General features: G+C 43.1%; 1 protein-coding gene across 36 annotated transcripts in view; it reads left to right on the top strand.

Annotated features, from left to right (window-relative positions):
• The window catches only part of PALM2AKAP2 (PALM2 and AKAP2 fusion), a 523,331-nt gene that overhangs the window by 442,058 nt on the left and 53,900 nt on the right, over positions 1-27,373 (top strand). For 3 of the 36 annotated variants that reach the window (XM_074016848.1, XM_074016845.1, XM_074016843.1), the window contains exon 1: positions 1,230-1,550. The exons of the other annotated variants lie outside the window; for them this stretch is intronic. In XM_074016848.1, coding sequence (XP_073872949.1) covers positions 1,515-1,550 — 36 coding nt within the window. In that variant the 5' untranslated portion in view covers positions 1,230-1,514. Of the gene's footprint in view, positions 1-1,229; positions 1,551-27,373 lie in introns of those variants that run through there. 36 annotated transcript variants of the gene reach the window in all.

Here is a 27,373-nt window from a genome sequence, read left to right as displayed (position 1 = left end):
CCCAGCTAAGTTTTGTATTTTTAGTAGAGATGGGGTTTCACCATATTGATCAGGCTGGTCTGGAACTCCTGACCTCAGGTAATCCACCTGCCTTGGCCTCCCAAAAGTGCTTGCATTTCGGACATTAGCCACTGCGCCGGCCTACAGTTTGCATTTAAATTAACTATATACAATTTTAAAAATCAGATCTTCAGTCACACTGGTCACATTTCAAGTAGTCAGTAGCCAGCCTATGACTAGGAGCACCATAATGGGCAGTGCAGAGCAGTGGGGAGAAAGGACACTGGGGAGATGGATGAGAGAAGCAGTAAGAAATGGAAACTAGATCACTTGTTGGAGAGCACATGTATGCATTTCAAAGAACTGCCTCCTTTAATTCCACTTGTTGAAATTGGGGCTGAAGCCAAGACTAGCTATGTCTGATAGAATGTTTTAAAATGGAATGAAAATGATCTCTAGAGATAATATAAAGCAGGTAAAAACCAGCCATGAAAAGATCTTTATTAAGGAATACAGCATGGCTACAGCAAGTCCCGAGATGGAGATAAGTACTAGTTGATTCCAGGGGCCAGTGGATGAGGTCACAGTTACCCCTTGGCCTTAGAAGGAAGGAGCCAGACATCCTAACTGACACCAGGAGCATAATTTACCTAAAATCTTAAAAACAGGACAATGTTAAAAAAACAAAACAAAACAAAAAAACCCTTCTTAACACAATTCTTAACAAAAATAGGATTTTGACTTTTGTGTCTTAGGAGGCTAGAATTGTATTCTCATGCCATTACCAGGAGTGCCTGTGCCTTGACTTCGCTTTGTATCATGTTTCACAAGATGCTCATCCCTTTTTGCACCTGCCTCTTTGCTAAACAGGTTTTCTTCCTCTCTGTAAAGGTGCCTTTGTTTGAACCAATAGTGTTACTTCTCTTTACTGTAAACAGTGTCCAGTGACTCTTCCTTATCGTGGAGAGCCAGCAGCCTTTTACAGGAGGAGAAAAGTCTTGAAGGTCACTTTCTGATGTTTTATTATAAGTCATAATGACTTTACAAAATGAAAACAAAAACAAAAACAAAAAACCACAACTGCTTACTGCTTACCCAGGGCATGTTATCCTATTACATTTGAATTCAAGTAACAGCTAGTGTTTGTCAAATCATAATTGATCTGATAAAATGTAATCTGATCATTAGTAGCTGTGTAAAAATAAATACACTTGACTCCTGTTTCATTTGCCCTTGAAGGCTGTAACATGGTTCCAAAGTGTACCTTTGAATCGGAGAAGTCAGGCCGGTTCACGTTGCAGTCGGTGTGCTTCCTGGGGCAGTGTCCACCAGGTGCGTGCAGGCAGGTACGGGATGCGAACTCAGTCCTGCTTCACCTGAAACTCTGTGACCTGGCAGAGGGCTGTGTTCCTGTGTCCTTACATCAGATGTCCTACTGAAGAAAGGGAAACCGGGGCGAAGCTGTAGGCACAGTGGGTTCTGAAGATCAGGTATAACTGCGGGAAAGTTAGATCATGATTGCCACCTGGATGCTGTTCTCGCTCTTCACGGTAGGTCTTGGTTACTTTTATTGTGGACTTTTGCTTGCTGCAGAGGGAACTTACACCTCTCATGCCTCAAGCTCATTAAGGCACATTTCTCTTTTATTCTTCAGGGACATTGCATTTATGAACTCAAGGCATTGAGTCACCCAGAGAGATCCCAAACATTTTAGGTTCTGGGAGTTCTAAACAGCTAATACTGTGTTCCCATGGCCAACATTTCTTTAAGAGAGCTAAACCAGAATTACTCAAGGTCTATAAAAATGCTATTCTGCTTCAAGTTCTAAATTTATTGTGAATTATTTCTTTTTCCCTAGTAATTACTGTAATACCTCAGTACCTTCAACTTATATAGCATTTTTCAAGGAGGCAAAGAAAGCATCAGTAGAAATGTTCTCTGGGATTTTTTTTTTACCTGATGTTTTAATGCTATAATGATTTCTAAGCCCCTTAGTAATAATGCAGATACATTGTGGAGAAACTAGAGACATAGCTGTTAAGCTGGAAATGCATGAACGGTATACATGCTATGCTTTAAAATCTAGCTCAGTTTTTTTGCATTGACCCTGAACATGCTGACAAGGTAGGTCGGCATGGGTAAAGCTAAAGAATAGACTTAGGGTTTGAAAACAACTACATGAGCTCAGTTTCAGACCTGCTTCTAGTCGGGCAGTTGGCACTTTGCAGGGATTTGGGGCAGGTTTTGTATTTGTGTGCTTCTCTTAGAAGTCAAAGAGTTGGGGAGATAACTGCAATCCTGCCTATATCAGTGTAGTGATAATGCAGTAGTGGAATGAAGAATGGAGCTGCACGTGTGAGCTTTTTCAAGTCCACAAAGATCAGGTATTGTCCATGGTCAATAAAGATTGTTTTAAAAAACCCTCTTATCTAAAGAGAGGTAACTTCCTTTTCAAAACTCTGAAATTTACATGTGCTGACTTATAATGTACGTGATCCCTGTTGCTTTTCTGATCCTTGGTGGTTGGGGTGTGTGTGTGTCTGTGTGTGATAGACTTTTTAATCTTTACGATTTAATCTTTTTTTTTTTTTTCTTTGAGACAGAGTCTCACTCTGTCGCCCAGGCTGGGGTGCAGTGGCATGATCTTGACTCACTGCAAGCTCTGCCTCCCGGGTTCATATCATTCTCCTGCCTCAGCCTCCCGAATAGCTGGGACTACAAGCGCCCGCCTCCACGCCCAGCTAATTTTTTGTATTTTTAGTAGAGACGGGGTTTCACCGTGTTAGCCAGGATGGTCTCGATCTCCTGACCTCGTGATCTGCCCGCCTCGGCCTCCCAAAGTGCTGGGATTACAGGCGTGAGCCACCGCGCCCGGCCAAGATTTATTTATTTTTTACTTACACATAGTGAAGTTCATTCTTTATACTGTACATCTCTGTGAGTTTAGATAAATGCTTACAGTTGAGGAAACATCACCACAATCAAGATAGAGAACAGTTCCATGATCCCCCAAATATATTTTGCTTCAAATTTCCATTGGCATGTTTGAGTAGCAAGTTTACTACCACTTCTGAAGATGGAGCCAAGCCCATTTGTAACAAATAGCACAGCTGTGTCTGACACTTTTCATGTGAAAGTTTGCCTGGAATGTCAGAAGTAAGATCTGGCCAGTTGCGGTGGCTCACACCTGTAATCCCAGCACTTTGGGAGGCCGAGGCAGGTGGATCACCTGAGGTCAGGAGTTCAAGACCAGCCTGGTCAACATAGTGAAACTCTGTATCTACTAAAAATAAAAAAATTAGCCAGGTGTGGCGGCGCATGCCTGTCGTCCCAGCTACTTGGGAGGCTGAGGCAGGAGAATTACTTGAACCCGGGAGGCGGAGGCTGTAGTGAGCTGAGATTGTGCCACTGCATTCCAGCCTGAGCGACACAGCAAGACTGCGTCTCAAAAAAAAAAAAAAAAAAAAAAAAAAGTAAGATCTGATTGACTTACCCTTTTCACAAAGTTATAAATGGGAAAATTGCACAATCTGAATAGTTGTTTCTTTGTATTTTAATTAAGGAATGTAGAATTGTGTGATGTATTATATGCTTTTTTAAACTCAAAGATACTGAAAGTGAAAAAGTCAATTTTTTGCACTTTAGATTTTTTTTTTTTTAAGTGAGCTTAGTTCTGTGTGGTTTTAAGGGCAGTGAAATGCTGTAGAAGGACTGCAAACTGCATAACTCAAACTGGCTTAATAAGGGAAATTTATTGGCTAATATCACTGAAAGGTACAGGGATAGCCTTGAGATGTTGTGGGATCCAGAAATTCAAAGGATGTTATCAGCCTCTCTCTTTCCCCATTCAGCTGTGTTTCCCTCTGTGTTGGTTCTATTCTCTGGTAGACTCTTTTGCTTGCTGTATCAAGGTGCCTGACAGCAGCTTCTGGCTTTTATTCCAATTTCTCAATTCTGTACAGTTCCAGCAAGTCTCAGAATGGGGTCTCATGGGCCCTGATTGCTTCTCCTGCTCCTCATGGCCCCCAGGGATGGGGTGGGGGTGAGTGGCAGTGCTCTAATTGGCCAGATTTAGGTCACCTGCTTACCCCTAGAGCTGAAGGGGTGAGAGCTCCCCGTAGACCACAGCGCAGAATGAAGGTAGAGAGTGGCAAAAGAGGTGGTTCTTTAAGGGAAATCGAGGGACATGTATGTCAGATCAAGAAAACACATGTCCTCTGCAGGGACGTTCAGGCCATGTAGCCAGTTGTTGTCTTTGTTTTTAAATAATTTTTATAAACACCTACTCTAGGCTAACTTTCCAAATAAGCAAAAATTTCAGGATTGATGGTTGATTGACTGCTTTATGGCTTATGAGATGACAACTGTTTACTGGATGTGAGATGTAATATTTTGGGAGGAAAATAGTGGAAATTGAGTGACTGCGGGACTTGGCTAAGATGGGTTGATGAGGCACGAGGAGAACTGGTCCTGTGCCTGTCAGGGGATAAATGAGCAAGGGAACATGTCCTTCAAGGACAAAAAGCCAGGACAAAAGAAAAAGAAGATACCAGTGATTGGCAATTGACCAAAAATTTAGCAACATTATCACTGCTGAAAGAGCTGAAATATTGTCTTGAATAGAAATGCTATCAGGGACATTTAATGAGAATTCATGAAGATTCAAGACTGGCATAGCTGCTCTAATCATGTGAAGAGTGATTGCATCTAGAATAAAGTCCAGATTCCTGACATTTGTGATCTGGGGCCCATCTTCCTCTCCAGGCTCATCTCCCACGCTCCTGCCTTGCACTTTACACCAAGCTGTTTGTAGTCTGGAGGGCATCATATTACCCTGTTTTCTTCACTATTCATGCTCTCTCCTCTGCCTGGAATCCCTCTCCTGTTGACCAGACTCATCTTTTAAGACTCAGTTCAGATGACAGGTTCTCTGAGAAGCATTCTTTGATTATGCCTCTCTGGCTTAAGAATTCCTCTTCTGTACTCTCATGATACCTTGTATGTCTTTCCCAGTGGTCTCAACCGAGGGTTATTTTGTCTCCAAGGGCACATTTGGCAATGTTGGGATACATTTTTGATTCTCATGACAGGTGAGTGCTACTGGTTGGTGGAAGCCAGGGATGCTGCTAAATATCCTTCATACGGCACACAGGACAGCCCCAACAAAGAGTCACCTGGCCCCAAATGTCAGTAGTACCCTGGTTACCATCGCACTGGCAACATTGTTGGATGCATCTGTTTTTAGTCTTACCTTCACCACTAGACTGAGGACTATGTATGTGATCCGTGTCTTTGTATGTCTAATACCACAATGCCCACTGTAGGGTAGTTCCTCAGGAGAGAATAGTTTGAAGATGATTGTATACATTTTCTTAGGATAGTGACCAATGAAAAAGGCAACCGGAGGCCCTACTTACCTTTGCACTAGGTAGCCTTAAACTTGAGGCTCTCTGTATTAGTTAGTTCTCACATTGCTATGAAGAAATACCTGAAACTGGGTAATTTATAAATACCAGAGGTTTAACTGGCCACGATTCCACAGGCTGTATAGGAAGCATGATTCTGATATCTGCTCAGCTTCTGGGGAGGTCTCAGGAAACTTACAAACATGATGGAAGGCAAAGGGGGAGTGAGCACCTCACATAGCCAGGGCAGGAAGAAGAGGGGCGGGAGGTGCTACATACTTTTAAACAACAAGATCTTGTGAGAACTCTATCACCAGAATAGCACTACAGGGGGAAATCTGCCCTCATGAAGAACCACTTCTCACCAGGCCCCACCTCCAACACTGGGGAGTACAATCCAACGTGAGATTTGGGTGGAGACACAGATCCAAACCATATCACTCTTTATCTTGCCATGCCTTTGTCTTCTCACTCTTCTGCAAAAAGAGCTTTGGGGTTTACTGTAGCAAATAATGGAAAACATTAAAGAAGTATTGTTAGTATAGTTCTTTTGCTTTCAATTTTTACCTGAATTATTGTCCAATTTTACATTCTGAATGGTGAACTGGGTGGCCTGGCCACATTATTTGACTGCCTCTGGCAAAAATTTCTGCCCTCACTTCTGACCATTACATTTTCCCCCTACCATATGTGTAGTACTCTGGATTGGTAACATTTGATGAGAAAGAAAACGAAATCAGAAAGCAATGATTCTGAGAGCAGGAATAAGGAATGTTAAGTCCCCTTTTTGGCTGCTGGGCTTTTTTTCTTATGCCAAGTATCAGTGTAAAGCAGCAGTTCCCTTGTGCCCTGGGACTTTTGCCTAGGAGCAAGGGACTGCCAGAAAATCTCAGAAAATCCCCATGGAGATCACTCTGAAAACCATGTAAATAGGGACATTGTCTAAGTGGGTCATCCTGAATATATGATGCAAGATGGAAACCTATTTAGTTATTGAATATTTCTGATTAAGAGGACACTGCAGCCTTGCTTTGCACAATCTTGCTAGCTTTGTGAGTTTCATTGGGGATTGGAGGGGAGGCCCGCCTCTAACTTGAGCTTCTTGTGTTTTGGTTGGTGGTGATGCCTTAGAAACAGAAAGGAGCCAGCTCCCCTTCAGCCACCAGGCTTCTGCCTGGGTTTCCTTTTAACCCTGGAATTTCATGTGGACCCTCAGCTATGAAAGCAGATCACATATGTGGCCTGCTGTCAAGCATAAGAATTGCCTTTTTGTTCTTGGGGAATTGCACAAAGCAAGTAGGAGAGGGGGAAGAAGACCTTTTTAAGCAGGAAAATATATTACATTAATTCTTCCCTTCCATTTCCTTCTACCCATCTTGTGCTATTTTCTGGGCACCAGGACTTTTGCTTTCTTCTAGGCTGAATCACATTTGGCCATAGCAGAGGAAAAGTGATAGCTGTTAGGGTCTTAGAAGGAAGGAGTATTGTGTTCCTAGAGTGGGACCATCTTGGCCAGGCCACTTCTTGTCCTCTTTTGGGGCTGGGACTGCCATGATGTTGAAGTAGCCCATCTCTAAGTCTTCCCCTCCTCCCTGCCAGCTTAATTGTACAACATTATTCAATCAAGTCACTGAATCATCAGCCTTGTGATATCTACAAGTGCTTGCATGTGTCTGATTTCTAATTAGAGTGAAATGAGCTGGGCAGTTCCATGATACCCTTTTCTGTGTATGGAGGGTGAAGTGCTTCTCCTTGGTTTATCGTGACCAATTTATTATTACTGCTCCAAAAAGGAAACTGCATGATTAATGTCAGATTCAGGTCCAAAGGCCTCTGGCTCTGATGATGGCTGATGTGATTTGGATCTAGATTCTGTTTAATAACCTGCCAAAGGCACTGGGCTCTTTCTTGTTTGTTATTGTTTTTTGTTTGTTTTGATTTTTGTCTTTATGAGACAGGGTCTTGCTCTGTTACCCAGGTTGGAGTACTGTGGCGGGTTCATGTGTCTCTGTAGCTTCAACCTCCTGGACTCAAGCGATCCTCCCATCTCAGCTTCCCAAGTAGCTGTGACTACAGGCATGCACCATTATGCCTGAATTTATTTATTTGTTTATTTATTTTTTAAGATGGGGTCTTACCATGTTGCCCAGGCTGGTCTTAAACTCCTGGGCTCAAGTGATCTTCCCACCTCAGCCTCCCAAAATGTTGTGATTACAGGCATGAGCCATCACGCCTGATCTTGGCTCTTTCTTCTGTCCCCTTGGTGGGGATGTTGGGGTGGCCCATATATGGTGCATGGCAGGTAATGTTCTTTTCATACTAGCCAGTCATCTGTTGTGATTCCACTATGTGTAAGATGTGTCCAAAATGAGGAGATGCATCCCCGCACCTAGGGGTATACAGTCTAGTGGTCTTTCTGCTTTTCCTGCTTTTTTCTGGGAAGAGACTTTTTTTGGGGGGGAGTCCAGGACAGCAAGTTCATCATAAATGCAAATGGGAAGGCTATTGATATTTTTATTCATAGCATGAATGATGTAATAAATGAGGAACTTCATGACGTCAGCCTCTTTTAACAGAATCACAGAATTTTCAAACTGGTTTAGAATGCTGGCTCTGCGGCCAGACTGCCTAAGCTCAAATCTCAGTTGACTTTTCTGTAAAATGGGATAATAATAGCACCAATTTCATAGATTTGTAGGAGATGTGAGATTACATTAATTCAGTTATAAAAAGTGCCTGATACTTAAAGCCATGTTACCTTTAAACTTCTAATCTATTCATTCATTTATTCAACAAAAATTGCGTACTGTGATGGGTTGCACAAGCCTGTGAAAATACTGAAAACCAATGTATTGTATACTTTAAAAGGGTGAATTCAATGGTATATAAATTAAGTATATCTCAATGAAGCTGTTATAAAAACATTAATTGATTACCTATTATGTGCTGGACACAGCTCATTTAAACTGAGGCCTAGAGCAGGTGACTTGCTCAAGGTGAGTGAATGGCAGAGATAGTTGTAGAACTCAAGTCCTCTGACACATCAGCCAAGTTCTTTGCAAATTGTCAGGGATCCAAATGAAGATTGCAATCCAGATTGGAAACTAAAGTCACTTTCTGTCCTGGTATAGAACCAAAGTTTAGCTTAAGAAAGAATAGTGATGTGACCTAAGGACCTTGGCATTCTACTCCACCACCTCTTTCCCGCAGGTATGCTCATTTCCACACACCTCCACATTTTCCAAGACTTCAGATAAATATATCACAAATAACCTATATAAATTCACTATATGAAAAATAGGCCAACATTTCCACCCATCCCTCCTCTTTCCCCCAGCTCTGGATATAAAACACATATTTTTCAGTTAAGTGATTACTTTCAATTCCCCTGTTTTTTCATTTAAGAATGTTCACTTCCTATTGCAAGACAGGGACAGTCTTTAAAGATTTTTCTGCTCACCACCACTACCAAAAACGAATGACAAATTTTGTCCTCACGGGGAAGAAAATCTTACTCGTTCTCGAGATTTCACAGCCATGTCTGAAGATCTAGGCTACATAAGAAGAGAGGAATGCCTTAGAAATGTAATGTTTTTCCTACAGAATCCATTTCTATAGTAATAGAAACCATGGTGCATCCAGAGTTGCCCTGCAGCCTTCTGTTCCTAGCAGCCTGCTGTGTGTTCTCTGCCACATGCTTACTTCTGGGATTTCTTCCTTCTACTGACATCTGGTACTTAGGATAAGGGAAAAGGCTTTCCCTGAACCAGTGAAATTACTCTCAGGAAAAAATGACTCAAGTTTCCAGGCAGCTATGAATGGGGTGTTTTTCTGGGCGGTCTGAGCAACTATCTTTCGGAAGGATATGTAAGAAGGTGCAAGCTGTCAGCCCATCCATTCCCCTAAGATGAACTTGAAGCACGTTTTCTTTCAGCAGCCCAGACAGCACAGGCTTTTCCTAGCAGATGGGTGGCATTACCTCACTGACATTTAATGAATAGGTTGCCCCCAGGGGGTGGAATTGTAGCAAAGTCTATTATGAAATCTCATTTGCTTTGCATCAATCAGTTTAGGAGTCCCGAGAAAACAAAATCGGAAAATTGAAAAGTGGCCACATAGCTTGCTCTCTAACTGCTTGGACATGGCAGGTAATAATCATAGTCAGTTTACGCTTTTATGATGGAGAGGGCTTTCACTTGATTTGTATTTCTTGTGAGTAGGAACAAAGCCAGTTGTAAATACCTTTTAGCTTTGTTCCCTCCTTTCTCATTTTCTAGGACTGTAGCATCTGGGGCATATAATTGAGCTCTGAAAGCCGAGAGCTGGAGGTGGAGGGGATGGTCAGAGGAAAATTATTCAATTCACACATATAACATGCCCATGTATATGTGTGTGTGTCTGAAACATATATGCATATGTATGTGTATGTGTGTGTATATATATATATAAAAAACATAAATATTTTATCAAGTTGAGAATGGGAGAATAGATTTCTTTCAGCAAACAACCTCAAGCCTTTTATACATCTGAGTTACAAGGGTGAGAAATTCAACCTTAACCCACGCAAAGGTTTAAAAAGGCAGCATGGGTATTATTGGGCTTAGAAAAAGGTGAAGGCTGCCTTGCTGCTGTCCTGGAAGGTTGAGACCGTGGTAAGGACATGTGCAGCAACCCCCTGCACTTCTAGAAGGAAGCTGATACCTGTCTCCATGTTTCAGCGTTTGTCTCTGAACCTAGTCTTTTCTTGGTCACATAGGGGAAGAAACAGAGGTGGCTTAGTCATAACAATACAAAAGCCTTTAATGAAAAATGGGCTCAGGTTTTGGTTCCCATAAGATGGTGATCCATCCCTTCCCCCACAAAGGCCTTTTGTGTACATGGGGTGGGGTAGGGGTCTGAGAAAGGCCATTGGAAATGGGAAATGGAAGGCTTAACTGCCACTCCTCTGCTGTGTCCCGAACGGAAAGCTCCTTGTAGCTAAGAAAGACAGGAAACCATGTCACCTGGCCTCTGATATGTAACAACGCCAAATTATTCCCCGACCCCTTGAAGGCCAGGTGGGCTCTTTTGCATTAGGGGGATTGTGTTTAGAATTTGTGTCAGGTGTCTTTGTAGAGATCCTTCTGGATGACTACTACAATTCTTGGGATGTTCTTATAGTGGGTACAAGACAATGACATGTGAGGCTGGCTCAAACCCCCCTCAGCTTGGAAAAGGAGTGGATTCCCCCAGCTGACTTGAAGATTCTGGTCTGTGGATTCAGCAAGAGACTGACGCCTCTGCTGAGTGAGCCAAGGGTGGTTTCCGGGGAGTGCCTGGAGGAGAACGTTCCCAGAGCCAAGATGGGATGCCTCCTGGTGTCAAAGTGATGTTCAGATTTTTTCCAGAAATCTAGAATAGGATAAATGTGAATAGAGATTAGAGTGAACATCTAGGATTTGAAGCTGTTGAGAGCTACCAAACCTCTGCAATGTGTCTGGGGTCTGTTGTGAAACCGTGTGTCTTTTTACCAGGTCTTATCCCTGCTTCAGCCTTTTCTCTCCTGCTAGGGATCAAAACTTGCTAAAACAGAAATTTTAAAAAGTAAGACACGCAGGATGTGGGGCTGCTCCTGGGAGGTTTGCTGTGTGTGTTTGGGGTCCTGCACCCTCTACTCCACTCCTGAGTGTCCAAGGGTGGATGTCTGGAAATTTAGCCACCTGTTACCATCAGTGTAGCCAGAACCTTTGCTGGGAGTTAATCTCTCTCTCTCCTCATCACTTTCTGATCTGCTTGAAAGACAAATAGAGGTTAGGGAAATATATTAATATCAGTATGTCTCCATGGATGGCCCAGGTCAAAGCAGACAAAGGTAGTCACACGCTTTCAGGGGCTGAAAGACAAGTAGAAGTTAGGGAAATATATCAGCATCTCTCCATGGATGACCCAGGCCAAGGCATACAAAGACAACCACGTGCTTTCAGGTGCAAACAGCCGCCGCCTTTTTTCACTGGAACTCAGTGGGCAGCTGCTGCTGTCATTTCCCATGGCCTCGCTGGAGGGGGAACACAGCTGGCTTCTGTGGGCCGGCCTGAAACCATCTGCAGCTGCTTGCGTGCTTTCAAATGTAATTAAAGGAATTTCAGCAGAGGTTAATCTGGGAAATCCTGTGTATGAAATATTTTCCTTTTCACTGTTCCCTTTCCTTTTGGATATAACATATGACCCACTTACGACTCACTGGTCCCCAAGGAGCTGTGGATGTCTTCCCAGGTTACTCCTGCTACCACCAATGTGTCTACCACCACGGGAGCTGCTGCTGATGGCCACTTCTTTGTGCATGTTGTATATATGATCTCATTTAGCACTGTGACACTCCAAGGACCACACTCTTGTCTCATTTTCGGATAAGGAAGCTGAGGCTCCAAGAGGTCCAGCAGCTTGTCTTACAGTGAACAGGTGCAAAACCAAGATTTGAAACCAGTTTTTGATCTTGATCTTGACGCCACATCCCAGTCTCTTTCTACCTCTGGAGGACAGTTTTGTGTCTCCTCCGCATTTTCAGCCTCCATTGCAAATCTGACACCATCTGAAAGCAGGAATATCCTTATTAATGGAATAGTGCTTAATGGGATCAGGCTTACTTCTGTATTCTAGACAATATTTACTGAGCTGTTAGATGTAATGTGTTCAGAAATAATACAGGGATTTATTAATATGTATTCAGCATTATAAACTTTATCAAGCAGAGAATATATTTGTCCTCTGGTGTTATTGACATTGTATGTTTTTTGTTGGTGTTACCCCCAGGGCTGGATTTTGAAAGATTAAGCCAAGGAAAAAAGATCAGACATTCAAAAGTAAATAAATTAGTTTAGGCCTGCCTTTTCTGGAGCCATGGAGTTGTTATCCAAAGTCCTTGCTTGGACCTCTCCTCCTCCCCTCTCCTCTCCTCCCCTCCCCTCCCTTCCCCATTGGGTACTGCCAGGGCCCAATGCAAGTGAAACAGATGCTCGACTCCTAGACTTGTGGAGGCTTAGGCAGACCAGTAAGTCACTATTAGGACAGAAAATAAGACCATGTCATTCCCCAGCCCCATCCCTTATGCTTTCTTTCAGTGACACTTAAAATTTAAGACCCGAACCTACGTGGTCAGGCCTCGTCTGCCTTTTCAGACACTTCTTCCCCCTTGAGCCCCTTACCCCATCCTAGCCGCCAAAGCCAGTGATGCCACATCCCAGTCTCTTTCTACCTCTGCAGGACAGTTTTGTGTCTCCTCTGTATTTTCAGCCTCAATTGCTAATTGCCCTCTCTTGTCCTCACTTCTTTCACTCCCATCTCAGGGTCTCTGCATGCTGGTTCTCCTGCCTGGAACAGCCTTCTACCCACCCTTTGTGACTTAGTTCACTTCCCAGATTTCAGAGGGCAGCTCAGCTTTTACTGCCTCATGGAAACCTCCCCTGACTTCCCTGGGTAGCCCAAACTCTCCTATTGAAGGCACTGTCTTTCAAAGCGCTTATCATAGATGCGATTTTACATTTGTTTGTAATTCTGTTTTGTTTTTTCACAACAATAAATTTTGAGAGGACAGCTCTATGCCTAGTCCCCACCCTTGTGTCCCCGGTGCCCAGCACAATGCCTGAAGCACAGTAGGTGTTCAGTTGCCTGAGCGAATGAATAAAGTCAAGCCAAGTACAGTACTCAGATCTCAAGCTCATAGTCACTGCGTAACTTGTGCTAACCTTGCAGCAAGTGAGACACTAAGCAAGTGAGCAGCTTACATTTCTTAGTGGTGGTGTTAAATTTACAAGGAGAGCATGTCACCTCTGACTTGAAGTTTCCACACTTTTAAGCCATTCTTAGTGTTAATAGCCTATGGAGGACTCTTTGAGGAGAGAAAAGGGGAATTCCAAAGATTCAGCTTGATAAATCCTTCATCTTTGACCTCATATATATTCTGCTTAGGAATTAAAACGTAGAGTATGGCTGCTGCTACAAATCTTCTTTGCAGTTTTTCCTCTGGCTGATTTTTCTACTTTACCTGGAATTTTTATCCTGAATTTTTGTCCTTTTTTGAATCCATGTGGCACACATACATTGCCCTACCAGGTTTATTTGTGTTTGAGATCTGAGATGCTATCTGAAGCCAAGACCTCCAGAATTAGATGGGCCTTTGTTCCCAGAGCCCCTTTGAACAAAGAGAAATTCTTTGCTATGTTGGCAAAAGATCCTTCATATCTCTCTTTCTTGTTCAGACTTCTCTTTTGGCCACGTGAATGTGGATCCACCTGCCCCCTCTCCTTTCTGGCTTATGCTGTGATCCCTGGAACATTTCAGGTTTGAGTGTCAGCCACATCTTTTTTAGGACCATTCAAGGGTCTGCCTCCAGGAACAGTGGAGTCTATTGAGTGTCCCCCAGGGAGCTCCCCATATGCTGGTTTGTTTGTCACTTGGCCACATAGTTCTGCTTTTTCCTCTTTGTCTGCAACTGAACAGTCTAGGAAACTTACAAGAGTCCTGCTTTTTTTTTGGGGGGGGGATAAGGTGTCATATTTTGAGTTCAATCTGGTTTCAAACTGGATTCTGTGCAGATTTTTGTTGGGATTTCAGATGTTTAGCACCAAACAAAGTGAGAGTTAAGTTGAAACTGGTCCAGATGAGGTCATGCTTAAGATTTCTCCCACAGCACAAATCGTACCTTACCGGAAGCTACTGTAAGTGCAGTTCTTGAATCTCTGCATTCCCAGTACATACTCATGGTGAAAACAGTTAACAATTAATTAGCTTGTGTTCCAGTGACTTGAAAAATAAGCATTAGCACCCTGGAGACCTCATCTTATCAAGTTCTGAAGGATGGTTTTTATAGCTAGCATAAGCCCTTAGTTTATCAGCTTCACTGGCCTAGAAACCCCTCAGACCTGAATATTTGGGGTCAGCAGAATGGGCCCAGCTTAGGAATTCCAAGAAGGCAGACTCAAGATAGAGGGCTGCCAAAGCTCACAGATGTGGAATGAAACCAGTTTCAAAACCTGATTCTTCTGCTCAGTTGGAATGTACTTTAAAACCCGGACTCACTTGAGATGTTTGCACCTGGTAAGAATGTTGCAAATCTTGAATTCTACTTTGTGTAATTGTCTGTGAAACATAATGATGATAGCTCCAAGCTATCTCATAAAGCTGCTGAAGTCTTCAATGCATTCATTCTGTCTTCTAGAGTTACAGAAACACAAAATGGTAACAGGTGTGTCATATGCATCCAGCGACTACCTGGAACTTTTCTCTCTAGAACTCAAGCTCCAGACTTGAGATATTAGTTAATAGATTGATAAATGGACTCAGGTTAAGTGGTATTATTTCTTAGATTATATAGTGTCACCCTGCAGAGTAACCCCATTTTACAGGAGAAACAAAGTTGGGTGGAGGACGAGGCTAGAACCCCCTTCTAGACTGTCAATTCAGGCAGAGCTCTGTATACCTTTTAATGGTTAGTTTTCTAAAGAGTTTTACCTAGAGGCCTAACAAATCAGAAGCTCAAACACATATATTCTCTGCCTTCTTTTTAGATTGGCTTGCAAGAAAGCCCTTGGGTTAATTTGTGCCAGAAAGGAGCGTGCAGAGTGAACTTGTGACATAATGCATTACTTGAAGTTCCTACATTATAGTTTCCTGATAACATAGAGTTGTTTATATTATTGCTACTTAAAACTTGGTGCTTTGTAGATCCTACTTGGGAATTGAATTAACTTCAGTGAACTTGACAGAAGCTGCATCTTTCTCTAAAGTTTTCGGCAGGTTTTGTCATTGACATTAGGAGGTGATGATTTTAAAGGACTCCCATTACTTATCCAACATGTGCACGCATACTATATATGTGGCATCAGAAATAATTAGGAGTTAATTTTCAATAAGGTCCATTTGGTGTCTACAAATTAATCCGTTTAAAACCCCTGATATTTGACCCGATTAATTATATCCTGCTGTTCATTGGTGCTTAACCCGCAGAGCTAATGAGATGCCTAAGTACCACTATTTTTCATTGCTCTTTACTGTTGGGAAGTAGGTCTCTCTTTTTCTTTTTAATGTGAGTGGACATAAAATTTATCAGCAGGCATATCCACAGAGAACTAACTTTATTACAAGTATCCTTTTAGACTTGCAAGCTCCCTCAGCTAGTTAATTTTGCATAAGTCTATGTGATTTTCATTCTAATGTCTTTTGGAATTAAATGCAATGCTGTAAGAAAAGAAGTGTCTGCTCAATAAAGCAAGGCAGTCTAGGCTGTTTTTTATATAAATGCACTATATCCTGTCTAGTCTAGTGCTCCTGTTTTCTTTTTCATATTCTTTCTGTTAGAGCCAAAGTCACTACTCTGACTTTGCATGATATAAATACAGAAATACTTGCTCATTAAGAGCCTGTGTTGTTTTAGAAATTAGTAAGTGGCTACATCTGCATATTTTTGCATTGGTGAGAGTTGGCTTCTTTGGCAAACAGGACTTTGTATTTTTGGAGAGGAAAACCTTGGGCCCATCAGGTTAGCCTTTTCTGAGATGGAGACTCAAGTGGGACCACCCCAGATGGTCACAGCAACTCCCACACAATGAGAACTTGTGACTATAGCCTGGGAGAGCTAACTATGCAGGAGGCAAGAAATCCAGAGAGTTGGGTCCAGAGGTAGCTGGCAGAAAGAATATTCTATTACTATTGTAACCTCAGAAGAGCAGCTTCTAAATGTGTGAAATGAGTGCTGGCCTAGAGGGGAGGGGCCATACTCCTAACCACCTCAAGCTGGTCTTATCATTATTGCTGGGGGGATGTGTAAGGCTGCAACCTTCCCTTTTAGGGAGAAGGAAGAGAGGACTCCCTTGTGGGTGTGCACAAAGGAGTATGATGAGAAGAGGGTGGTGATGGGTGCTTGGTGCTTACCTTGTCCCAGCGCAGCTCCATGATTGTAGGTATCTTGAGAGGACTGATGTGCAGCAAGGTAGGAGGTTAGGAAAAGCAAAGAATGCCAGCCATGAGTGGATTTGAGGGTCTGAAGGACAAAGGCAATGTTGCTGTGTATGGGTGCACAAGTGGATGTGTGCATTTAATCCATCAACAGTCCAGAAATTGAATTGCCATTTCAGTTCCCAAACAAATGGCTTGTTTATTAAACTAAAAGCCCTTATCTCCATTAGGAAATATTCAATTCCAGCAATTAGCCCCAGGGTGAAAGAGGTCTCCCTCTCTCCAGTCTGTTTTTGCTGTGTTCCCAAACAATGCTTTGATGTGCAAGGCACTCCTAATGGAAGATAAGTCATCAATTAGCCCAATGGAAGGTTAAGCTGAAAACAGACTTTTCAGGGAAGGGATTATCACTGAGCTGTTAATCACTGATTGACGTTATCTATTGGGGATATATTCTTATGGGAGACTTAATCTCTACCCAGGCAGAAGGTAACAAAGATGCAGAAATATTCTAGTTGTTTGTTTTTTTTAAAAATGAGTGTTAGTGTTCTATAGCACTGTAGAATAACTATAGTTAACAATAATATACAGTTTCAAATAGCTGGAAGATGGGCATTGAATGTTCTCCACACAAAGAAATGGCAAATGTTCAAGATGATGAATATGTTAATTGCCCTCATCTGATCACTGTACATTGTATGTATGGAAACATCACTATGTACCCCATAAATATGTACAATTAATACCTAATAAATAAATTTTAGAAATAAGAAAAAATGTGAGTTTAGAAATAGGATCTTAGATCAGTTGAGTCAGGGGTGGAGATGATAATAGTTTTCTTCTTCTTTTTTTTTTTTTTGAGATGGAGTCTCGCTCTGTCGCCTAGGCTGGAGTGCAGTGGCGCAATCTTGGCGCATTGCAAGCTCCGCCCCCCAGGTTCACGCCATTCTCCTGCCTCAGCCTCCCGAGTAGCTGGGACTACAGGCACCCACCACCATGCCCGGCTAATTTTTTGTATTTTTAGTAGAGACAGAGTTTCACTATGTTAGCCAGGATGGTCTCGATCTCCTGACCTCATGATCCGCCCGTCTCAGCCTCCCAAAATGCTGGGATTACAGGCCTGAGCCACTGTGCCCAGCCAATAGTTTTCTTTCTAAACAAGTATCTTTTAATTTCTTTAAGAACTGTTGGTCATAATATGATTACATTGCTAATTTATGAAATAAAAGTAAGGAGAACCTCTAATTTTTTATTTTTATTTTTTTATTTTAGGGTGGGGAGACAGTGTCTCACTCTGTTGCCCAGGCTGGAGTGCAGTTGTGCCATCTCAGCTCACTGCAACTTCCACCTCCCAGGTTCAAGCGATTCTCATGCCTCAGCCTCCCGAGTAGCTGGGACTGCAGGTGCCTGCCACCACGACCAGCTAATTTTTGTGTTTTTAGTAGAGACGAGGTTTCACTATGTTAGCCAGGCTGGTCTCGAACTCCTGGCCTCAGGCAATCTGCCTGCCTTGGCCTTCCAAAGTGCTAAGGATTACAGGCATGAGCCACCATGCCCTACCAGAGCCTCTGTTTTTATAAGAGTAAGTTGATATGAACAATATTGTGAATGTAAGCACAGTGCACATGAGGCAAATTTGTAATTCTGTGCTTGAGATTTACAAGTGAAATAAGTTGATTTTTTTTTTTTTTAAACTCTAAGTAGTGGCAGATGAGTGTTAATTTACACACAACTTTTCAGGAAAATATCAGTTGCATACATTAAGCTATTTTGCTGTTATTTTTTTTTTTCCTGTATGCCTTTTTTTTTCTTTTTTTTTTTTTTTTTTTTGAGATTGAGTTTCTCTCTTGTCTCCCAGGCTAGAGTGTAATGGCACAATCCTGGCTCACTGCAACCTCCGCCTCCCGGGTTCAAGCAATTCTGTCTCATCCTCCTGAGTAGCTGGGATTACAGGTGCCTGCCACCATGCCCAGCTAAATTTTGTAGTTTTAGTAGAGATGGGGTTTCAACATGTTGGTCAAGCTGGTCCTGAACTCCTGACCTCAGGTGATCCACCCGCCTCGGCCTCCCGAAGTGCTGGGATTACAGGTGTGAGCCACCCTGCCTGGCCGCCTTTCGTTTTTCTAGTATGCCGATGAGACCAAAAAGAAGATATAATAAAATTAATTGCTAAAATTTTATAAGTGGAATAGGGTAGTTATTCTACTACCCTAATATAATCAATAACTATTGTACTCCCTTCCACTCTTTTTTTTCCTGTTTGCTACAAAGGTGCAATCCATTTACCTAGATTCTGTTTCCTAATTAGCCTCATAGAATGTTTCAAAAATCATGACCCATATTGCTTAATGAGTACAGAGTTTCTGTCTAGGGGGTGATGAAAAATTTTGAAAATAGTGGTAGTGGTTATACAACATTGTGAATATAATTAACACTGCATTGTACACTTAAAATGGTTAAAATGGTAAAATTTAAGTTATATATTGCATGACAATAAAAGAAAGTGTATAAAAATTGTGCTCCTGCATTTAAAAAAAATTTTTTTTTTTGATGGGGGAAGTAAAGCATTGACAGATTTCAGAGTTTGTCATGCTAGGAGAAAATTTTAGGGCAGAGTTATTCTCCATGGGGCTCAAAACCCAAAACTTTTCAATACTATTGAATCTTAGCAATAATAAGCCTGTAATTCGAAGTAGCAGGGTGGCACGTTGTTAAAACTTCAGTAACTAGTCTGGCGCGGTGACTCATGCCTGTAATCCCAGCACTTTGGGAGACCAAGGCAGGTGGATCACCTGAGGTCAGGAGTTCGAGACCAACCTTACTTACCAACATGGAGAAACCCGTCTCTACTAAAAATAGAAAATTAGCTGGGCATGGTGGCACATACCTGTAATCCCAACTAGTCGGAAGACTGAGGCAGGAGAATCGCTTGAACCCAGGAAGCGGAGGTTGAACCCGGAAGGCTTCAGAAGCCTTCTGAGGTTCAGAGGTCATGTTTCAGGGTGCGGTATTTGGAGCCCTCCTGGAGACATAAAAGCCTCCCTGGTGACATTCGTAGCCCCTAGGAAGGGCAGTAATGATAGCCCACGACTGACAGGTACTGATGAATAGTTGTTGAAGGCAAACCCTGCCCTCAGGGAGCTCTGACCATAGCCCGGGCATGTCTTCTAGAACTACGTGCATGTCTTCTAGAACTACGTGCAACGTGTCACAGAGCAGCTAATTCTGCCGCGGTGTGGGCAGTCACCAGGAAACTTCAAGGGGGAGCAGGTTTAACCTGAACCCTTGCTGAAAATAGATGAATTTGCCTGGGAGTGAGAGAGGGAAGGGCATGCCTATGTGGAGGTACCAGCAAGGGGACAGATACCAAAAAAGGGTGGCATGCCCCTTAATTCCAGGTTTAAGAGTTTCTTTAGAACAAAAAACCAAAAAAAAAGTTCAGGCTCAAAAAACTAAAAACAGAACTACCATATGACCTAGCAATCCCACTTCTGGGTATGGATCCAAAGGAAATGAGATCAGTATGTTGGAGAGAGGGACTGGCTGGAGGGGAGGGGGATTGGGGAGATATCGGTCAGTGGATACAAAATTTCAATTACACAGCAGGACTAAATTCAAGAGCTCTATTGTACAACATGGTGACTATAGTTAATAATGATGTATTATATATTGTACTTGAAAGTTGCTAAGAGGGTAGATTTTAAGTGTTCTCACAAATATGTGAGGTAACATGTAGTAATTAGCCTGATTTAGTCATTTCACAAAGCATACGTATTTCAAAATATCATGTTGCATACCATAAATGTATACACTTATTTTTTTCTCAATCAGAATAAATAAATAGTCCAAGGGACATTTATCGAGGGCCTAGTTGTTGGGCAGCATCCTAGTCTTCTTTTGGTCTCTGAATGGTGCCCTGGTCAGGGCTTGGTGAGTTTCAGACCCCCAGAAAAAGTCTGTTCTTAGCTTTGATGGGGGAAGGAAGACCCAGAGCAAATCACAGTGGCACCACTGATCTAGAGCACCCTTTAGGGTGGCTGGGGTTCAGATTGCAGACTGGATCACACTCCTAACTTTCTTTACCCCTGAGACCTCTGGAGTCCTGGACGTGGACGTGGTGTTTATGGTGCATTCATGCTCCTGAATTCTTTTTTTTTTTTTGAGATGGAGACTCACTGTCATCTAGCCTGGAATGCAGTGGTATGATCTTGGCTCACTGCAACCTCTGCCTCCCGGGTTCAAGTGATTCTCCTGCCTCGGCCTCCTGAGTAGCTGGTATTGCAGTCACCTGCCACCATCCCTGGCTAATTTTTGTATTTTTAGTAGAGTTGGGGTTTCACAATGTTGGCGAGGCTGGTCTCGAACTCCCGCCCTCAAATGATCCACCTACCCCAGCCTCCCAAAGTGCTGGGATTACAGGCATGAGCCACCATGCCTGGCCTACGCTCCTGAATTCTTAAATACTGCAAATGATGCGATCTAGGCTTACAAGAGAGGAAGGAGAATTAGATCTATGAATCTAATTAGGCTAAATATTTTAAACAGCTCTTCTCTCAGGTTATTGTTTTTGTTCATATCCCAATTCTGAAATTCATTAGCCTTATAGAAATTTGTTAAACCTGAATTACAGAGTAAAATCAAGAAGCTTTTTTTTTTTTTTTTTTGAGACAGAGTCTTGTTCTGTCACCCAGGCTGGAGTCCAGTGATCTCTGACCTCAGCCTCCTGAATAGCTGGGGTCACAGGCATGCCCCACCAAGCCCAGGTGTTTCTTTTTAATTATTTGTAGAGATGAGGTCTCATTATGTTGCCTAGGCTGGTCTTGAGCTCCTGGCCTCAAGCAATCCTCCTGCTTTGGCCTCCCAAAGTGCTGAAAATATAGGCATAACCCCCTACACCTGGCTTCAAGAAGTAATTTTAAATAATGTTTTTCATAAGAAGTTGAGCCACTTTACTGAAATGATGACATGCTGAATGGTGCATTTCAGCATTGCATAGTGAAACTGAGGGGACTTGACTAAGTTGGGAGCTGGCAAACCCCTTGCCACCACCACAGCCTTTGCAGATAAAGTCTTGCCTTGCTTCCCCATCCCCTAATGGCAAAATGAATTGCTAAGGTGAGAAAAAGGAATTTTGCACCATCTGCACCAATTCTGAGGTTTTGCAAGTGGTCGCCAATGTAGAGAGCATGGTTCAGGGCTACATGTTTATTTTTATTTTCTTCATTTTTATTTTGCATCCAGCATGCTCAGAAAAACTAAAGAGAAAAAAAATGGAAGGATGAACATTTTAGAATACAACAAAGCTGCACCATCCTCCAGTCAACGTTTTGGTTCCAGCTTCCTTCTAGCATTGCACAGCTTGGGATGTTTGTTGCTTGTGTTCCTGCAGCATTGAAGCCCCCACTCCCACACCCAGCCCCTGTCATTTCCTGTTTTTAGATCCCCACCTTCTGTCCTGCATGTTGGGGAGGGGTCCATGGCCAGAACCGACTGGCAGCTCTCTGCTATTGTAGGATCCCTCCTATTGTGCTTGAACCTGATTATAAGACAGTCATTCTTGGAAGTGACCAGACATTATCTAGAGAATTCCAACCACTCAACTGAAGAGAAAGTCACTCACCTGGAGTATTTAGAGGAGAACTCCAGGCATCTTTAAGCAGATGCAGGTGGGAGACACAGCCCTTGAAGATTACCATCCGAGATGCAGCTAAGAGCTCAAAGTGAATTCTTAGATTCAGTAAGCCATGGCGCATCATGTGTTTTGGAAGAGCAAAAAAGCGTGTCAAGATGTGCTTCTTTATAGTGGGCTTTGGAGAGCTGGACAGGCCAGGGCTTGGCTCTCAGCTCTGCCCCTCCTTGTTTTGTGTCTTTGGGCAAATTACTTAAGCTCTGAGCTTCAATGTGTTCATCCACAAAATAGGGATTAACCCTATTTCACAGAGTTGCCATGAGGATTTATTGAGATAATGTATGTAAATGCCTACATATTGTAGGTATGCAGTGACTAATTGTTATCATCATCCATATCATCTATATTTCCTGTCAAGGAAACTGGCATATCAGCTAAGCCAGCAAGCACGTGCAAATAGTTCTAGGACCCGTTTAGAGTATATGATAAAGTAGAAAAAGAATCTTGAAGCCAGTCTTCCTCGATAAGCTTCCAGCTGAGATTGTCCCAGTTTCTACCTTTGTATCTACAAGAGGCAAGATAGTGGTTAAAGGACCTGGGACAGACTGCCTCCAGTTCAATCCCTACTTTAGCACTTATGGCTGGAGCCCTTGGGCAAGTCACTTAAAACTCTCTGAACCTTGGTTTCCCGACATGTAAACTAGAGCTGTCAAGAGTACTGACCTCCTACGCTTGTTTTGAGGAATAAATGTAATTATGCATGAAAATCGCATGGCCTAATGCCTGGCATATCATAAATGCTCAACAAAGGTTATGAGCACCTCATCATCAACTAAAGTTGCTAATACCTTTGAGGACTCTCGGGCCCTGGGTTCCTTCTCCAGTTTGACAAGGTACATTCCCATTGCCAGCTCTATGACAGGCTGTCTTTGTAACCTGGCTTCTGCGTACCACAACCTACACGTATGCTTCTGCTCCAGTTGGGCAGTCGATAAGCCTACAGCCTTTGCTACGCTGATATGCCTTTATTCCACAGGTATTCCTTTGCTGTTTCTGTTTTATCTACAGGTTTTTATTTATTTATTTTTGAGACGGAATCTCACTCTGTCGCCAGGCTGGAGTGTAGTGGCGCAATCTTGGCTCACTGCAACCTCCGCCTCCCAGTTTCAAGAGATTCTCCTTACTTAGCCTCCCAAGTAGCTGGAACTACAGGCATGCACCACCACACCCAGCTAATTTTTGTAATTTTAGTAGAGATGGGGTTTCACCATGTTGGCCAGGATGGTTTTGATCTCTTGACCTTGTGATCCACCTGCCTTGGCCTCCCAAAGTGCTGGGATTACAAGTGTGAGCCACTGCATCTGGCCTTTTTTCTTTTGAGACAGAGTTTTGCTCTTGTTGCTCAGGCTGGAGTATAGTGGCATGATGTTGGCTCACTGCAACCTCCACCTCCTGGGTTCAAGCAATGATCCTGCCTTAGCCTCCCAAGTAGCTGGGATCATGGGATTATAAGCGCCCACCACCACAACAGGCTAATTTTTTGTATTTTTAGTAGAGACGGGATTTCATCATGTTGGCCAGGCTGGTCTCGAACTCCTGACCTCAGGTGATCCACCTGCCTCGGCCTCCCAAAGTGCTGGGATTACAGACGTGAACCACCATACCCGGCCCTGTCTACAAGTTTTAAAAAGCATGAATATCTTGGGGCAACCTGCCTCTGAGAAGGCTGGAAAAATGCTATTATTAGCCTGTGGCCAGAGTAGAGAGCAACAGTGAACTACCTGGCATTGAAGTCCCACCATGTTCCCATTGTGGGGCTGGCTGCCCTCACATGCTGTTTTTTCGGAAATCTTCATAACAGCCCCAGAAGGTAGGTGTATCCATTTCCTAGGGCAGCTGTAACAAATTCTCACAAATTATGTGGCTGAAAGCAGGAGTAATTTCTTCTCTCACCCTTCTGGAGGCCTGAAGTCTGAAATTACAGATGGCAGGGTTGGTTCCTTTTGGAGGCTTTGAGGGAGAATCCATTTCATGCCTTTCTCCTAGCTTCTCGTGGTTGCTAGCAATGTTTAACATTCCTTGACTTGTAAATGAATCATTCCAATTTCTGCCTCCAGATTCACATGGAGTTTCCTCTGTGTATATATCTGTATGTCCTCTCTTCCCCTTATAAAGACACCAGTCATTGGATTTGAGGCCCGCTCTCACCCAGTATGATCTCATCCTAACAAATTATATCCGTAAAGACTCTATTATTTCCAAATGTTCCATTCTGAGGTTCTGGGTGGACATGAATTTTGGGGCGGGACACTATTTGACTCCCTTCAGTACTTACTATATCCATTTAACAGATGAGGACCCTGAGTCTCAGGGAGGAGAAAATCCCTTGTATAAGCATCATACAATCAGTTTGTGATACCCAAGTATTCACAAACCCTGACCTTCTTTTCTCTAGATTTGTGTACTTCCCACCGTATCACTTTACCACATACCACATATAAACAAATGGAGAACAAAGAGTCTAAAAACTATGGCAGCAAAATGGTCAACAGCAGGCAGCCCTGCGATCAAAGAGGGTCTCTGGAGGGTAAACAGGATGAAGCAGAGGCTTTGCAAGCAAATGGCGACCCCTTCCTTGTTGCTGGTTCTCAGATTTCATCCTGTTTCCATAATCAGTATTACTTATTGGCTCTCAACCACCCTGCTCTGCTCCTGGGATTCCACAGTCGGGCAGAGAGATTCTTCATAAATGAGAGAAGGTAGTAGTTGGTTTCGTTTGCATTAAGGGAAGGAGCACATTTCTTTGCACAAAGCAAAATATCCTCCCGCGACTCCCCACTGCTCCCCGTATCCCTGCTGGCTTATGCTTATCATGCATCCCAGTGGTACGTGGAGAAATTCCACGCTTTCCTTCTCCTGCAGAGGTTCCTTCCTGGCATTCAGAGCCATAGAAGCAGTGGACGGAAACAGGTGGCCAGCCCTCGGCTGCCCCCAGAGTCTGGCTGCCTAAACTTTTCCCAGAGCGTGCTCTAGCAGTGCTGGCCCAGGGTGGGCTTGAGAGAGCAGAGCTGTGAGCAAGACAGGTGTGAGTCCATGTGGTCCCCCTGGTTCTGGCTAAAGGCCGGGGCTGGGGCAGAATCGCGGTCAGAACCAGGGTCAGGTCACTGAGGACCTGACAAGGCAAACTTGTCAAGGGCAAATATCTTGCTTTAAACCGCAAGTGCACCTCTGGTATCGTGCTCAGAATCCCTTGTAGACAGTGGCATCCGTTTGCCGCATGAGATGGGAGAAAAATTAGCAGCCCTGGCTTGAGTCTTCATTGCCCCTTGGCTGCCCGCTGTGTCCTGTTTCTCATCAGGTGACTGTCCCCAGTGCCTGTCCTGATCCAGAATTACCACTTAACCCTAGTGGAGCAGGACTCTCAGACTGACCATCTGGACTTTCCTGGAGTTCTTGTTTCCTGCCAGACTGTGTCAGAGTGAATTGGATTAGCGGTCTGTTTGCTGCACAGCCTGGCTTCACATGTGCCTTTGTGCTTTTGAAGAAACTTGAGACAAAACTGTTCATGAGTTCCTAGAGTGGGTGGCAATTCACAGTGATGCTGATATCCATGACGGTGGGATGGTTCTGTGCAGGGATCTCTGAACCTTTTAGAACTTTCCACCACTTTCCCTGGAATCAATAGGTAGCTGATTCCATCAGCTCAAACCATTTTCCTGTTGGAAAGTGGTAGCTCCTTTTGTTAAGTGTTCTTAGAACTCACCAATGATTTCGTCGAAAAAGCATCTCTGATGGTTTTTCTTTCTCCTCTGGAATTGTGAACATTGTCTTGGAGAAGTGATGGCTTGCCATGTAACACCTGCTTTGAGCAGGGAAGAGCATGGTGGGTAAATGTACGAGAGACCTGTTCTGTTCCCTGGACTCAGCTCCCAGAGTCCATCCAGAGTCCACCACTGACCTTAGACCCTCAGGCTCCACCGGATGGATAGGAATTAAGTAACAGAAGGGTAAGAATCCCATACATAATCGGTATGGAATTTGGGATTGCCTAAGTGCAGAGTTACATTCTGTTCCAAACCCCAGCATTCACTTTAAACATTAATAAGAGATATGGTGCTTTTTGCCTATGGAAGACTAGATTGAACAAACCCAAAATATTATTTTTAAAACTTTACTTAAAATTTTAAAATACTAAAAGAAAAAATGGGACTCAAATTTAATGAACCCGTGTGTGTGTGTGTGTGTGTGTGTGTGTCTGTGTGTGTGCGTGCGTGCGCACGCGCGCGCATGTGCACCTTGTAGGTAGGTGAGGAGATTACTAGATTGACTCACCTGTACATTTAAGTTAAATGGAATTTTAAAAATGACTATTGTTTAGAATAATGGATAAGCCGGCCTCCTATTTTTTGTTTTCCACTTGACTGATTAGTCCTTGGGAAATTCTTCAATAGGATTTTCCTATGACATATTCTGTCTGTGACATAGTTCACGAAATTCGAAGACATTTGATTCCCAAAGGGGAATCTGGTTACTCACAGTGTGTTTCAAAACTTTTCTGGGAATAGGCAGCTCTAGGAAGGAAAATGTCTATGTATAGCAGTAAGCCAATAACTTATCTTCAGTGAAAACGGAAGGCGATATTGTCATGCAGCTGTGTAGAATGACAGTACTCCTAAACAGATAATAAATCACAGCCAGAAAGCAAAACCTCCTCAAGAGACGGCCAAGTTTTGGTACACATTTGTTCATTGTGGCTGATTAAAGCCTTTTTAATATGTAGATGGAAAATGGAGATCAGAGGTGTTGTAAAACCTAACAAGTAGATGAGCCCTGGCAGTTTAAAAGTCTAAATGTATTTAAAGCTCGAATTTGTAACTTTTTAATTTATGTGTGATACTCTCAGTCCTTGCTTTTCCAATTACAATACTAGTACATGCACCATAATATGCATCTTTGTTTGTTTTTTTGTTGTTGTTGTTGTTGTTTCTTGTTAGTTTTTTGAGACAGGGTCTCACTCTGTTGCCCAGACTGGAGTGCAGTGATGTGATCACAGCTCACTGCAGCCTCCACCTCCCAGGCTCATGTGATCCTCCCGTCTCAACCTCCCACGTAGCTGGGACTATAGGTTCATGCCACCATGCCCGGTTCATTTTTTAAAATTATTTTTTGTAGAAATGGGGTCCCACTATGTTGCCCAGGCTGGCCTTGAACTTCTGGGCTCAAGCTATCCTCCCACCTCAGCTTCCCGAAGTGCTGGGATTACAGACATGAGCTACTGTACCCTGCCAATAATTCACATCTCTATGAAATAAAAACTATGGACTCCACTTCAGCTTTTCATCACCCCTTTAGCACTGAGTTTCCCCCATTCCTATTCTCCAGGGTTAACCACTGTCTTTGTCTAATTTCT

The sequence above is a fragment of the Macaca fascicularis genome, chromosome 15, assembly GCF_037993035.2.
Source record: "Macaca fascicularis isolate 582-1 chromosome 15, T2T-MFA8v1.1".
Classification (NCBI taxonomy): domain Eukaryota; kingdom Metazoa; phylum Chordata; class Mammalia; order Primates; family Cercopithecidae; genus Macaca; species Macaca fascicularis.
Note: the sequence above shows the minus strand (reverse complement) of the source record. Positions and strands in the feature narration are given on the sequence as shown.